Here is a 14,948-nt window from a genome sequence, read left to right on the forward strand (position 1 = left end):
CAAAAAGAAAATTGGTTAACCATTTTTTTTTTCTACAAAGTAAAATACATCAAAACTAGATGTTTCGAACGATGAAAAAAAATAATAAGAAAGTCATATGATCACTTTGAATAGAAACCCAATTGATGAGGACGAATGCAAAGTTATAAGAAATAGATTATAAAATGCAAACATCATTACACATAATTATTCATTTTCAACTTCTTCATCGACTCTGACTGTTTCGTTGGTTGTGCGTTAGATTAAAGAACTAAAGGTCCTGGGTTCTATCCCAGGTTTGGAAAACCAAGGCTTTTTGTTTTGTATATTTATTGAGTGACATAGCACAAATTATAATGATTTCATTATATCATGAATGCAATAGATTATGCCACCTTCATTTCTTTCTTTATATATTTACAACAATGACTAAGTTATTGTATCACCAAGTGAAAAACAATACATATATATCCAATATAGAATAGATTCCACTAGGTACCATAATAAAAGTCCAAGCCAAGTAGCAACAGTTGGTAAAGTGAGTTGACAAGTAAGCTGCTAAGTGTTTGTATTCCAACTTGCAGCTTCAATCGACTCCAACCAGTTTCGCTCTCTTTAAATTTACATGAAATGTAGTCGCATGATCAAGCCATAAGTTATGAAATCCACCATTATGCATTTCAGCTTGTTTAGAAATAAATCAGTCATTTTAATAAATATACATAAAGATGCTTTATGTGACTTCGGTTTTAATTTTAATCAGTTATTTTCCTTTGATTTGATATTTTGAATCATCAAAATGCATTTTGGTTTCTTCCTAAACAATTCAGAAATTTTAACATTTCTTTAATGCTTAACTAAAACGACAAATTTAGAAGCATTTTTTGTCAAACTTTAAAATTATAATAACTTTTCAAAGAATAAAGAGATAATTTAGATTCACAACGCTGAGTACATACTAAAGTTAGTGTAAAATAGTGCTGTGAATATTTTCTTTCATACAATAATATTTCTGTTAAATAATGTCTACCTTGACAGGAGTGACACCATCGACAAATTTCCTGAAAGAAACTGGTATACAGATGAACTCTCAAGGATTTATAACTGTAGATAAGGTAAGTATTAAGTCTAACCCCCCCCCCCTTAAAAAATTAACTGAAATTTTCAAAACAGATTTTATAATTTAAGAATCTGGTTTTCAGTCAATGTAATAATTTGAAGATTCTTTTGTTTTTTTTTTCTTTAAAAAAAATAAATAATAATAATTTGGAAAAAAAGTGTTGTGGGGAGAAGAATATCAACTCTAGAACATAGTCAGTTTGCATTAAACTTAGTAAACTGGATACTACCTTGGCTTCATATTTATAGTAAACATGAATTGGAACAAATACATTGAGGACATTGCCAAGGCTGCTGCAAATAAGGTGGGCTCTTTTTACCGTGCTAGAAAATTACTTATAACTAGGAGTATCTTATATCTCTACAAGATCATCATTCGCGCATACACAGAGTATTGTTCCCAGATCTAGGCTAGTGCATCTACCACTAATCTCTCTCTCTCTGATGGGGTTCAAAAAAAGTCTCCAATATCTAATAAGTCCTGCACTATCAATCAAGTTCCAACCTCTGTCCCATCCCTGCAGTGTTGCATCCCCATGTCTCTTTACAAGTATTTTAATGGAATATGCTCTGATGAGCTCATAGCATTTTGCCTCCACAACGTATATACTCCCAACTAACCTGACATACAGTAAAATCCCACCTCTTCACTGCTGGATGCCTTCTACTCTAACAGCTTCTTTCACCTGACTGCTAGACTTTGAAATTCTCTTCCTGTTCCCTGTTTCTCTGACTGTTCTAACATGCAGAAGTTTAAATGTAATGTGAACAGACACCTTGCTGCTCAACTCCCCACATAGTCCTCTGTAGATATGACTCCAAATAGTAACCCCTTATATCCAGGTGGCAGTAAGCCTTGTTTGGAGTTTTAAAAAAATAAATAAATAAAAAAAAACACCCCATAAAAATTGAACAAAGAAAATAATTATAATATGCGAATTATAAAAAAAAATCTTAAATGCCTTACACACGATTCTTAATAAATTTATAGAACAAAAAAAAAACAATTTACTTTAAATATTTAAAACATATTAAAATAATATTAAAATTTTTATAATTTTGCTCAGCTGAACTTGCTTTTATAGACATTTTAAATTCTGTACCATCAATATTTGCGTTGTTTTTTTTTACTTGTATTAATGTATTTGTAATTCTTTTTTATAATAGCATATGCAGACTAACAAAGAAAGAATCTATGCTGCTGGGGATATCACAGAGTTTCCTTTATTTATTAAAGATGATTCCATTGTGAATGTACAACATTATCAGATGGCGCATGCTCAGGGTAAGTACAACATATTTTTACAAGTATTCATACTTATAAAAGTATTCAATATCAATAGATTACACTAGCGGGATGTAAAAAATGTTATGGTAGGTAAGTAGGAAGGATCAAACCCGGAGTCATGAGTAAAAGTAGGAAAATAAAGTGTGAAAAAAAAACAAAAAAAAAACATCTGCAACGTTAACAGTTCGGCCACCAAGAAAAGTCCATTCCAGTTGTTTAGGAAAAAAAAAAAACAAAAAAAAAACCGACTACAACTACGGTAGGTTGGCGCGAACGTGAAAATATAATGTGAATTGTCCAGCACGCTAACCACTACGCCACAGAGCACTGCAGCTTAGTTTAGTGATTTTAAATAACTTCACATGAAAGAACTACGAAGCCAAACCGGTGTTCTCTTCTCAACTGTTCCTTGTGAACGATCCCCAAATGGTGTTAAGTGGTGGCAGGGGGAGGAGGAATTTATTAGAGAGAAAATATTTTACCACTTCCATTGATCTTAACCGATTTTGGCCGTGACTTCTCAGCAGAAAAAGTATAGAAATCTAAGATTATCGAGGAATTTGAGAAATAATAAGCCTATAACACACCTCAGATATTGTTCTGCCGTTTGTGCATATTATATTTGCATGAAATATCTTGATTTTTAATCCTATTAATGTCAAAATCAGACGGGGGGAAAAAATGAGTTCATTTTATTTATATAGAGAAAATAATAACTACATCCTTCCACCCTGTTACATTCTCCAACCATTCAAATGTTCTTCTTTCATCATTCTTTTAATTACAGGTCATAATGCTGCCTTGAATATGTTAGGAAAAAAGCAGGAACTGAAGAGCGTGCCATATTTTTGGTCCGTGATGTTTGGAAAAAGTATTCGCTATGCAGGTCAGTATTACGATTCAAATTTAAGCTTAACACTGTTCACGGCCATTACAAACTGCTTCTATCTATATAACTTTCTCCTAAGCATTCTTTAAACTTTCTTAATCAAATTTTATTACCTTCATGTAAATGCGTAATCTTTCATATTTTTACTTATTATATAAATATTAAACTCTTCATGTGTAATTATTTATGCATATTATTTGTATAAATATTTATTTTAACAATGTTATATGCATCCACACAATTACTAAACATTTGAATCTCGAAAATACATGTATTTGCTAATAATTAGGCATAATACCATGGCTACCGAGAGGATAGGCCAATGAACATGACAGTGTGACGTCATTTCGTGATCAATTTGTAAGTATAGAAAGTTTCGGGTGTTCAACCACGCGGTCACGCTAACAGGCATAAAAAATATAGCTGTTACCGAACGTCCATGTATGTTCTTCTAAAGAGAAAGAACAATTTTCTATTTGGATAATTATTATAATTGCCCATTGGGATAAATTTAATCTAATAAAATATAGTAAGTGAACTCGTTTTTGAACTTTTATTTCTATCGAAGAAAATCGAATATAAAATTTTATTATTTTTTTTACAGCAAAACAAACAATTTTTATATAATATTTTTCAGTCCATTTTTTAAAAATAAATAAAACTTTTAACTGAGTATTTCTAAATACTTTAAAGTTAGCATTTTTCACAACAGTTTTTTTTTTTTTTTTTTTTTTTTTATGATCGATGAATTTTCAATATTTTAGCACCGGGCATACTTTATTTCTTAGAAATATATTTAAAACTTCAAGTTTTTGTTTTTTATAACATTTTAACTGTAAATGATTTACATGACTGAAACGGGAAATGAAATAGGAAAGTTTTTATTCTCTCCCAAGATATACGAACAACACAAATTAATTAACAATTAATTAACTAATCAGTTTTAATTAGTTTTGATATGAACTAAAAACATTAAAGTACATTAAATAAATATAAATATTTTCTTGTTTTATCTTATACATAGATGTTGTTTTGCACCATGCTGAAATATTTAGAAAGCTATTTTTAACGGGGGCTTTCTAATTATTCTGCGCTTTCACCTAACAATTTAATGAAAAAAGGGGGTGTTGTTTTACTATACACATAGATTCAAAAAAGTTGTCAAAAAAATAATATATAACAAATAAATGTTATCAAAGACAAGATAAATTACTTTTCTATCTAACTGGATAAGTTTTTAGTGTTTTTATTTAATGTAAAATGTTTACTCGGTTCGAAAATCATAGTGTTTATCGCTATATTTGAAAAAGACAAATGGCGGCGAGCTCGCTGTTAAATACGTTAAGTTTGGGAAAAATAAGTTCAAACTAAAAACTATACAAAAGACTGTTAAAAACTCATTCAATATATGTTACCGTGACATAAGCTGACATATATTGAGTGTATTTCTAATATTATTTTGTAATACAATATCATAGATATTTATTATATTTTTGTTAGTTTTTAACCAATGTTTACATTATGTCTTTTAGTAGTTATGTGAACTTCATTTTCGTATTCATATATTCTGCACTGGTATGAAAATGAAGATTATAGTGGAGTATAGGATTCCTAACCATGTAACTGATGAAAATACGCTACACATTTTGATGAAAAACATGGGGGAAAAATGAACATAGAAGAACAGAAAACCAAAACTTTAAATATAATTTCTGTATTTAAAGTAATAGTTATTTAAATATTTCAGCATATAATCTTGTGGGGAAAATCCAGCTTCCCAATAAGGGGCACTCTGGATAGGAACAAAAATAATATCAGTCATGAAAGATTTCTCCTCCACCAACCGAGGACAGAAAAGGTGAAATGTAGCATCAAAACAGATACTACACTGTGATCTTGTTCCGAAGGCCAAGAAATGTTTGTGTTTAATGTTTCTTTAATTATTTGTTCCCTAAATTCATAATTCAGTTTTATCATTATTAGATTGTATATTGCTTTAAAATTACGTAATTTTACATAATATTTATATTTTATATTGAATAAAGTTCAGTTTCAGTATTAATCAAATTGGGTTCCTTTTATTTTCTTTTTTAACATGTTTTAAATCTTTTTAAAAATGTCCTCATATAGTATGCGACAGTGATAGTTTGACAAATCTTACCTACATTGCCAGCAGGCATTTTTAGTTAACAGGCCTTCTATATCTTGGTGGTCGTGATAATACACACGTCTGTTTCAATATATGTATAATATAGAGCATATAATGTTAAGGGAGATAATTCAGTATATGATATCGGGTATATTATATACAAAATGAAAATTAGCTCTGGTTGGTTTAGGTAAACAATCAATAAATGATCATTGGGATGAAGCTAAAGTCGAAGCATATAATTCTTATTGTTAAAAGAGAAATACATTTTATTCTGATGTGAAAAGTTTGACTATTTTTTCAATGCTTCATTTATTTGTCTGAAAGATGTAATATTTCTCCTGCCATTTTTTATGGAACAACTACTTTAGTAATAAAGATGATGTAAATTTCTTTTCAAGACTAAAAAAAAAGAAAGAAAACTGATTTCAGTTAAAAAAAAAAAAAAAAAAATCCAATCATTGTTTTTATGAAAAAACATTGTTTTCTTTCTGCCTTGACAGAGTACAAATTAGACTTCGTGGTTTAGTGGGGGATGCCCTTTTCTCTTCCCTGCAACCTCTCTCCCACAGAAGAGACGTTGCGAGCCTATCTTTGTTTTATCATTATTTCCATGGCAGGTGCTCGTCTGAGCTCCAATCTCTGGGCCCCCTCGCCAATCTTTCACGATAAACACCCATCTAGCTGAATCCACTGTCAATAATTTTCCCCACCCTTTATCTATGCCTAAATCAAAGCGTAGATTCCATGAACAAAGCTTCTTTCTTAGAACTGCACACCTGTGGAACTGTCTACCGCTTGCCTGTTTCCTTCCTGACTTCAACATGGATGTCTTCAAGTCCAACTTAAACAAATTCCTGATGAACTGCCCCCTTAGGTAATGACACTTTATCAAATCTCCAATACTAATAAATACTGCAATACTATCTCATTGATTACTGTACACAAAATAACCCTTATCCTCGAGTGGCTTCTGGGCCTTGATAAATGGTGACCTCCCTGTAAAAAAAAAGAAAAAGAATTTCAACATATTTTGTTTTAACTTTCTTTAGGTTATGGTGCTGGTTATGATGATACTGTTGTTTTTGAAGAGGAGAAAAAAATAGCCACATTTTTCATCAAGTAAGTATTTATATCTATACATATATTTACAAAGGTAAAATTTAATATATAGGGTATTTGAACCTGTAGCACACTTTCAGTTTGCTTTTTAGTCTTCAAAAATTGCTGCTAAGTGGTCAAAATTGAAAACAAAACAGTTGACCCTGGCAGGGTAAATCAGATAAAACATCAATATTGCGGTTACCTTTGCGCATATGCAAAATTAAACATTCATATTTCAAAGTCAGTTAATTTTTTAATCTTTTGTATTCATCTGTTGGTATTTCAGATGGTAATGATGCTGAAGAGATAAATAACGACTAAGACTGGAGCGCTGAATATTCTGGCTTTGATTCTAGCAGATGATACTCAAGTCATATTTTTTTTATAACTTTGGAAATTATTACTATATATTGGGTAGTATATAGTAGTAATAATGTTTGTAGCTTTAACATGTATATGAACGTGTTTCAGATTGCAATGAATAATGCTAGGTTTGGTTTCTGTTGTAATATTTTTGATATAATTAAGGAGTATATTTAAAGAAAATTAGAAGATTCTATTTATAGACACTGGCCATAGGAACTGGCCAATCAAATTGAGCCACGTTCTGCTAGCAACTAATCAGAAACCAAAATAATTCCATAAAAAAAAACTGGATCTTTTGGAATTCCTGCACATAATTTTTCATGTCCACACAAGAAAGATCTTTGCTTTTCGTTTGCAAACTTTTAAAGTTCGAGACTTATACAGATTAGCTACCCATCGGAAACTATTTTTCATCTCAGAATTTATACAGAATAGCTACCAATCGGAAACATGGCTTTCAATTCAAATTTTAAAATGCTAGAAAAAAAAAAAAAAGAAAACATAATGATCCAAAACATTCATTGATAGTAATTTTGATGAATAAAAATGGAAATACAAGAGAAAACATCAACCTACAGTAAGATTCATGAATAAATATTTACAGTTTTTCTTTTGGGGGTGGGGGTTATGAAAAAATTATTTTTATGACAAAATGTTTTTTTATCTACTTCATTTTTATCTGTTAAGGTTAGAAAGTAGGCTATTTTATTAGGAAGATTTTCGGTTATCTGCCCTTGGATTCCTAAGGAAGTACTCTTCACAAATTTTTGCAATCATCACGGTGTGTTTTGATGTCATACTCTCATTGTAAATTTCGAACATGTCGTGAGATCATTTCTTGCAATTTATTAACTGTCGTATGCTGTATTGGCTGAGCTTTTCGACATATTCTGACAATTTACGTAAGTTGCCAGAATATGCTGCAGCAACGTTCATAGAAGAACGGTTGTTCTCTGCATATACACCATAAATTGTGTTCCTTCATAATAGAATTGTATTTTGGTTAAAATAAAACAAAAATAGCTACCATTTTATTGTTTTCTTTATTTATTACTAGGTGTGTTAGTGATGCGATGTAATCAGTTTTTAAAAAAAATATTTTTTATAGTTTAAATGCCAGTGATGAATTTACCTCCATCATCTGGTTAAAAAATAAAATTCAAATAATCTACAATGCTAACAAAATAAAATTTACAAATAAAATTGCACAATTCAATTTTACAAATTAAAATAAGGAATACTTACAAATTCCTTTCTTTTTAATTTTTCTATTTTCAGAGACGATAAAGCTGTTGCTGTGGCTAGTCTTAATCATGATCCGATTGTTTCAAAGTTTGCAGAACTTTTATTTAACGGAAAAACTTTATCAAAATCAGATGTTACGTAAGTAAAGTTTTATATTTTGTTATAAGATTTCACCGTCGCAAAACACGCTCGTTATTGATATTGAAAATTAACGTTTGTTTATTAATTTTAAAGCATAATTATTTAGGCTTAATTATTTCGAAAGGAAAAATGAAAAAGACTAGTTTAAAATATATATTATTATATTTCAATTGTTTGCAGTGAATTTAAACATTTTTGTTTTATCTTTTTGTTTTTCTATTAGGTTGGTGCAAAAATAATGGCCTTTTTTTGACGTTCAAATGAACGTCAAAAACATTATTTTTGCACCAACCTAATATTGCACATCAAATTTTATTTGAAATTTTTATTAAAATATGGTAATACTCCAATTTTATATTAAAAAAAAAAATAGTCCATACAATTTTATTCTACATATTCTTTATGAAACATAACCACGTGAAGTTTTTCTATTTCATAAAAACTACTTTGCAGAAAATTAGTGTCAAATTTTAATTTCTTTTATTTTTAGGGAGTAATTGTTTTTAAGTAGTGTTTTCCTTCTAAAATTATAGTTTTAAAATCAGATAACTCATAAAGATTAATATGAGTAAATAAGGAAACTCCTTTAAATGTTTTTCATTATTTGTGCAGCTATGTTATTGTGCTAAAATAACTTTGTTATTTAGAAAGCTATTCTTAATATGGGAAAGAGGTTGTATTGTAACTATTCTGTACTTTCACCTAATAATTTAATAAAAATTAAATTTAACTTGAAAATACTATTAAAAATAGCATAGTAACATAGATGAACAAGCACTGGTTTTTCAAACTCTAAACACTAAACACTCGTTTAAAATGACACAGCTACAGCAAGAATGAATCTCTTTATGGATAAATTCATGTTATCGAAGGAGGAGCTAAAATCTGCTAAAAATGTCTAAACTAAACACTACTATGCCTCTGATTTGGTTTGGTCCTCTCTCTTCAATACATCTAATTCAACTCTACAAAGTTTTTCATTATTTCTTATAACTAGCACTTATTTTTTTACGTATGAAACTGGAAGATGGCCTAATACAATTTCCTTCAGTTATAATCCATTTATTTTACTTTTCAAATTAGAATGTCAGTAAAAGCACAACGTTCAGTTTTAACCCGTGGTTCACAAAATTTGCTGGTCCACCTTGTCGTTTGGATGAAACAGCACCCCCAACTTTACGACAAGTCATCCAGTTTAGTTAGTTCCTAGAAAGTTATCCCCACTTAAAAAATAGTGAGATTTCTAAGTTAATTGCCAAGGAAATAATTAGTATTCGGCAAGCAGTCAATCCACAATTGCCCTTGTTAAGGTAATATTATATAGGACAGAAGGTCAATATATTTTGCTATAAGAGGGTCAAACAGATTGACAGGAAATTTCTTGCAGCAATCAAAGTGAAAAGAATGAAGGAACAGCTAGACAGACTGTTTGATATATTTTCTTGTAGCTGTAAACGTTCTGTCTTGAAAAGTGATGACTTTGCAGTAAAGTGCAAGACAGAAAATTGTCAAACAAGGCACATAATCTACACTTGTCCTCCTAACAAGGAGGTAAAATTAATTCTATAGATTCACCTGCAATTATGTTCCTTTTTTTGTGGAAAATAAAATAATATATTGGTATTTATTATGTAATCTAGCTCTATTATTAAACATGCAAATTTTCTAATTTTCAGGTTCCACTAGAAGAACTGCTGTTTACAGCAATTTTTAAATTAATTGATGGAACAACAAAAAGCCTAACAACATTTACTGGTCCTTTGGGGAAACTTTGTATCAATAATTATCAAGATTTGCCTCAAGTAGAATTCTAAAAAATTAGTGTCCCTCCTAATCATCATTATCTGACAGCAGAAGAAACAAATAATTTAAGTGTGAAGACCAGAGGCTACTTTTTGAGTATGTTGTTGGCATTTCTTGTGGAGAAGTTAACTTAGATAATTGGGCCCTTGAATCAAAGAAGATGGCTAACATAAGCCACAAGATTAATGTGTCTATCCTCAAACACTATGATAAATTAAATATTTTGGTCAAATTTATCATCCAAGTGTATGCAGTTAGTTTGTTTGAAATCAAAACCGACAATATATTTTTTAACCAATAACAGTATATTTTAATATGATTCAGAGAACAAAACAGTTAACTGAAATCCAAATTACTGTTTTAAACTGTTCAAAATATAGTGCTTTTACACTACTTCCGGAAAATATAATATTGATGATAAACTCAGATTAATTGGATGTGAGAGAAGAGGGCATTCAAACGATTTTATCCATTAGGTAAATAAATAGTTATCCATTAAATTTTATTAGTTTTCTTAATTTACCTAAACAATAGTTAGTTTTATTCATATTACATCGCAAAAATATAAAAAAAACAAGTGTTTTCAAATAATTTTTTTTGTGTGTGTTATTTTTTCTAGAAATAGTGAAGAACTCAAAAAAAAAGAATGAAAAGATTACTGCTATCAATTTTGCAGCCACACACTGATCAAATTTGATTGATTTTTCTCAAAAAGTTGTATATGGGCAGGAAGCAAGACATAGACACATTATTACAAAGTCATCGTGCCAGCAAATTAGACCTTCATTTTCCTCAAAAGGAAATTATACAGAACAATTTAGTTCTATTATAAGTTTATATTATTGCGTTTAATAAAAAAATTAAAATACATGGTTCTGTAACTTGTATCAAGTTGTTATATTGTGTAATACATCTCCACATATCTTTTTGAATTGTGAAATTTAAGACTTAGTTGCTAATTAGCTTTTTACAATTTTTTTTTAATCAATGCAGTAAAAGTTGAGATATTTTGCAAGTTGTGATTCATAATTAAAATAATTCATGTATTTATTTTTCTTTCAATGTATTTCATATAAATATATCAATTTTAATTGAATATTTTATAAAAATAATGAAATTTCAAAGTCAGTGTTATGAAAAATGCTATGAAAATGAAGGATTTTTCAGCATTTTTCTACATGATTTTTAAAATTAAATGCTCAATTTTCTGTTCAAGATGGGAATCTAATTTTTGGTATATGTTCTTATCACATCAAATCCCAACTATCATCACCAGTGCCATGTTGATTTTCTGAAAAAAATTGCAAATCGACCTGCCCTACTGTACACTCATGAACCCTTATCCTCAAGTGGCTTTTGGGCCTTGATAAGTAATAACTCCAAAAAATCTAATGAGAGTGCTGCATTTATGCAAACAGAGACAAAATTGAACAAGGTATGGTCTTGGGTAAAAAGAGAATTATAAATGAAATATAAGTTGTAAGGTTCGTCAAAACACATCTAGTTTTAATTCTCTCATTCTAAACTGTGTTCTCTGGTTAAGACTTTCCAATCATCCATGGTCTCCTTCTCTCAAACCCACCAATCATACACAAAAAATATATATGTTACACTTTACTGGTGTTAAATATTTCAGATGGTTCTGAGATTATCTCTGGTGCTACTAGAGCGGGCCGTCCGAAGATGCTGGCATCCTGACCCAAAATGCACCAAACATTGATGATATTGGTTTTTCCTTAACTTTTACAAAATGCAATCCTGTTCTGCAAAGTCCAAACAAAAGCAACAATTTTCCTCTAGAAACCCGTCAGACTATGGATAAATATTTGAAAATATATAGAACTTGAACCAACATGACTGGATTTGGCATTAAATGACCCGAAAAGGGTTGAAATGTTGAAATGCTAGAAAATAAACCATCAGAAATTACCGTTATTAAATATTTGAAATGGTTTTGAAATGAATATGAAAAATTATCAGATTTATTCTAGAAACTTGTATAATTAAGTGTGCAATCATGCAAGAGAATAAGATAAAATGAAGTCTGTAACTGTAACAAAATAACAGTATTATAATACATAAAATATTTACTTCAAACGCCCTATTACAGTTTTATATTTGTATATTCTTTATTATATTTATTGAAAAATTAAAATACTGTATTCTAATACTCAAACGAAATATGGATTTATAAATGTATACTATTATTAACATCATGTATGCTATTTTGGTTGTTATTGAAATTGAAATGTAATTTTATTTATTATTTTTTTCAGGAACAAGTCGAATGATTGGCTATTTAGTTAAATCTGAACAAATGTTAGTATCCTGGGGATCAAATTGAATACAGTGTATCTGCTAGTTGATTTCCAAAATACTGATGTGATTCATCGTGATGGTTAGATGGCGATTCAGTAAAAACAGTGACATGTTTGATCCAAGATGTCTTCCAGAAGAAAAAAAAACTCAAAAAAGTAATGGGGCAACACAATTGATACAATTGTTCATGTTATGTGCGTTAATTATTAAGAAATATATATTATAAATATATTAACAAAACAAAAGTATTTATATAAGATAAAAAGTACAGTTTACTTTTTAAGTAAGATTAGGTTCTTGTCCAGAATTCTCTCTATAATAAAAATATAAATTTAAAAAAAATCTTTGATACACATACTTATGACAAAATGAAAATATCATATTCCAAAAATTACGTAAATTGATCAAATAGTTTTATTTTTATAAAAAAAATCATTTTTAAGCAATTGATGTGAATTCATAGGCATTACAACATAAATCTAGTATGAATTATTGAGTTACCTCCCTTGCTTTTTTTTTGTGTTAGATCTTTTTGCAAATTGGCAGGCAAGACAGTTATTCTTTGGATGCTTAAAAAAATTGATTTTCTCATCTAAAAATAAAACTACTTGATCAATTTATGTGATTTTTGGAATATGATATTTTCGTTTCATCATGGGTATGTATAACATACAAATTTTTCTTTATTTTTATATATAGCATTTAAAAGTTGATAACTGGAGCTACTATTAATATCTCATTCAAAAAAAAAAGTATTCTTTGAATTATTTACTAATTGAATCAAGGTGTATAAATTCATTTGCAACAGAATATTTGGTGCTGAGAAATGAGGATTTTGATGTTGTTCATAGAAATGTTTATTCTTCCAGATATTAACCTTCTTACAATTGTGTGATATGTTTCGGTCACACACATTCAAAAGTATACACTCTCACACATTGGTGCATGAGAAATATGTGATTGGCCTAATGGATGTCATCACATACTATGAAATCAGCTATACCAAGTTGGGAAAAGTATGATTCCACAATTTCCCCCAGCTGTCGGTAAAATAGCAACTTGTGTTCAACAAATTGTATACAGTGAATTGTATTGTCTTGATATTAAATAGCCCTAAAAAGGTTGATATACTGTAAACCAAATCAAACCACACATATAAACATGTCACCACATATGCAAGCACACACACACGCACATATATGTGTATACATATATAAATATATACATGCATATTACAGTTTTGTCTTCTGATTGGTGACTTGAATATCAGATCTTTACATTTATTGTCGTTTCATTGAATAAAATAATTATTCTAATATTTTTTTTGTTTTTGGCTTAACTTTTATTTTATGTAAAAAGACAGGCATTTTGCAGTATAGAAAAGCAAAATGAAAAAATGGAAAAAAATAAATATATAACAAATAAATGCTACCAAAGACAAAATAAATTACTCTTCTACCTACCTGGATAACTTTTTGTTTTTTTAACTTATTTTAAAGCGTTTTTCGATTCAAACGAAATTGCATGTTCACTCTATTCAGTGAGAACAAAACATAATCATGGCTGCCATAAACGCTGCACAGGAACCTTTGATAAATTGCTCAAAAATAAAAAATAAAAACAAAATACTGATAGAAATCCACCCAATAAATGACACAGTGATATTTTGTTGTATAGGTGCGTTTGTGACGTATTTGTGTTGAATGTGTACGTGGCATTAATAAATGTCTGTTGTGTTCTTATCATAACGGACCATATGTATGTAACTATGTATGTTGTGTTTGTTGTGTAACAGATTGTTGGCTTCAGATCCTTAATGTCTATTTTAGCGGCCCGTGATTCATCTCCGTGTTGGTGCATGCGTGTCAGAACATATATTACATATGCATAACATGACATACCTGTTTCTGCTATTGGTTCTTCTGGGAGGTTCGTTAACTATCCTTGGAGGAGATAGAATCTGTTTAAAAGGAACACTACAAGACGATGTGAGATTTTATGTATTTTATTCACTCCCAGGTACTCATCATAGTAAAAGGGAATAATCGACGATCTTTGGCTTGGGGAGATTTCTGTCTCCATTCTGAGATCCCCCCTCTCCCCCATGTCTTCTGTTTTTAGCCCACCTGTCTTCCTTAGTGTCCTCAATCCAATTTTCAACTATGCTTGCACAAACTGTGACATGTGACTTTCAGTCTCTGTTTACATCTTTCGGTGCAAACTGAGTTCATCATGTTTTGACAAGTTGTCAAAACATGATGATTCAAATCTCTGTTGTCCATTCATCACTAGATAGATAATTATATAGATAGATAGATAGATAGATACACAGATAATTAGATAAACAGACAACTTACTGCTTCTGCTTGGCTATTCTCTAACAATTTATTGGGTGGGTTTCTATTGGAATTTTGTTTTTATTTTTTTTACTGTTGAGCGATGATGGAAACTCCCCAGATGATTACTTCATGCCAGTTATTTTTTTCTTGTTTTAAGTTAAGACACAACACTACTTGTGTTTCGAACTAAATAAATACTTGGAGATC

At 29.8% G+C, this 14,948-nt stretch overlaps 1 protein-coding gene across 6 annotated transcripts in view; it reads left to right on the forward strand.

Moving 5' to 3' along the window:
* LOC145278157 (apoptosis-inducing factor 3-like) overlaps positions 1 to 13,720 on the forward strand; it is a 160,440-nt gene extending 146,720 nt beyond the window's left edge. For 5 of the 6 annotated variants that reach the window (XM_080130460.1, XM_080130445.1, XM_080130452.1 and 2 more), the window contains 6 exons: positions 1,018 to 1,094; positions 2,266 to 2,383; positions 3,174 to 3,272; positions 6,477 to 6,546; positions 8,173 to 8,277; positions 12,360 to 12,616. In XM_080130460.1, the coding sequence (XP_079986586.1) occupies positions 1,018 to 1,094; positions 2,266 to 2,383; positions 3,174 to 3,272; positions 6,477 to 6,546; positions 8,173 to 8,277; positions 12,360 to 12,390 (500 nt within the window). In that variant the 3' untranslated portion in view covers positions 12,391 to 12,616. Of the gene's footprint in view, positions 1 to 1,017; positions 1,095 to 2,265; positions 2,384 to 3,173; positions 3,273 to 6,476; positions 6,547 to 8,172; positions 8,278 to 12,359 lie in introns of all 6 variants that reach the window. The other variant, XM_080130439.1, reaches the window with a different exon arrangement.
* Positions 13,721 to 14,948: the final 1,228 nt, after the last annotated feature.

The sequence above is a fragment of the Euprymna scolopes genome, chromosome 1 (assembly GCF_053919585.1).
Source record: "Euprymna scolopes isolate OS-2025 chromosome 1, ASM5391958v1, whole genome shotgun sequence".
Lineage (NCBI taxonomy): Eukaryota > Metazoa > Mollusca > Cephalopoda > Sepiida > Sepiolidae > Euprymna > Euprymna scolopes.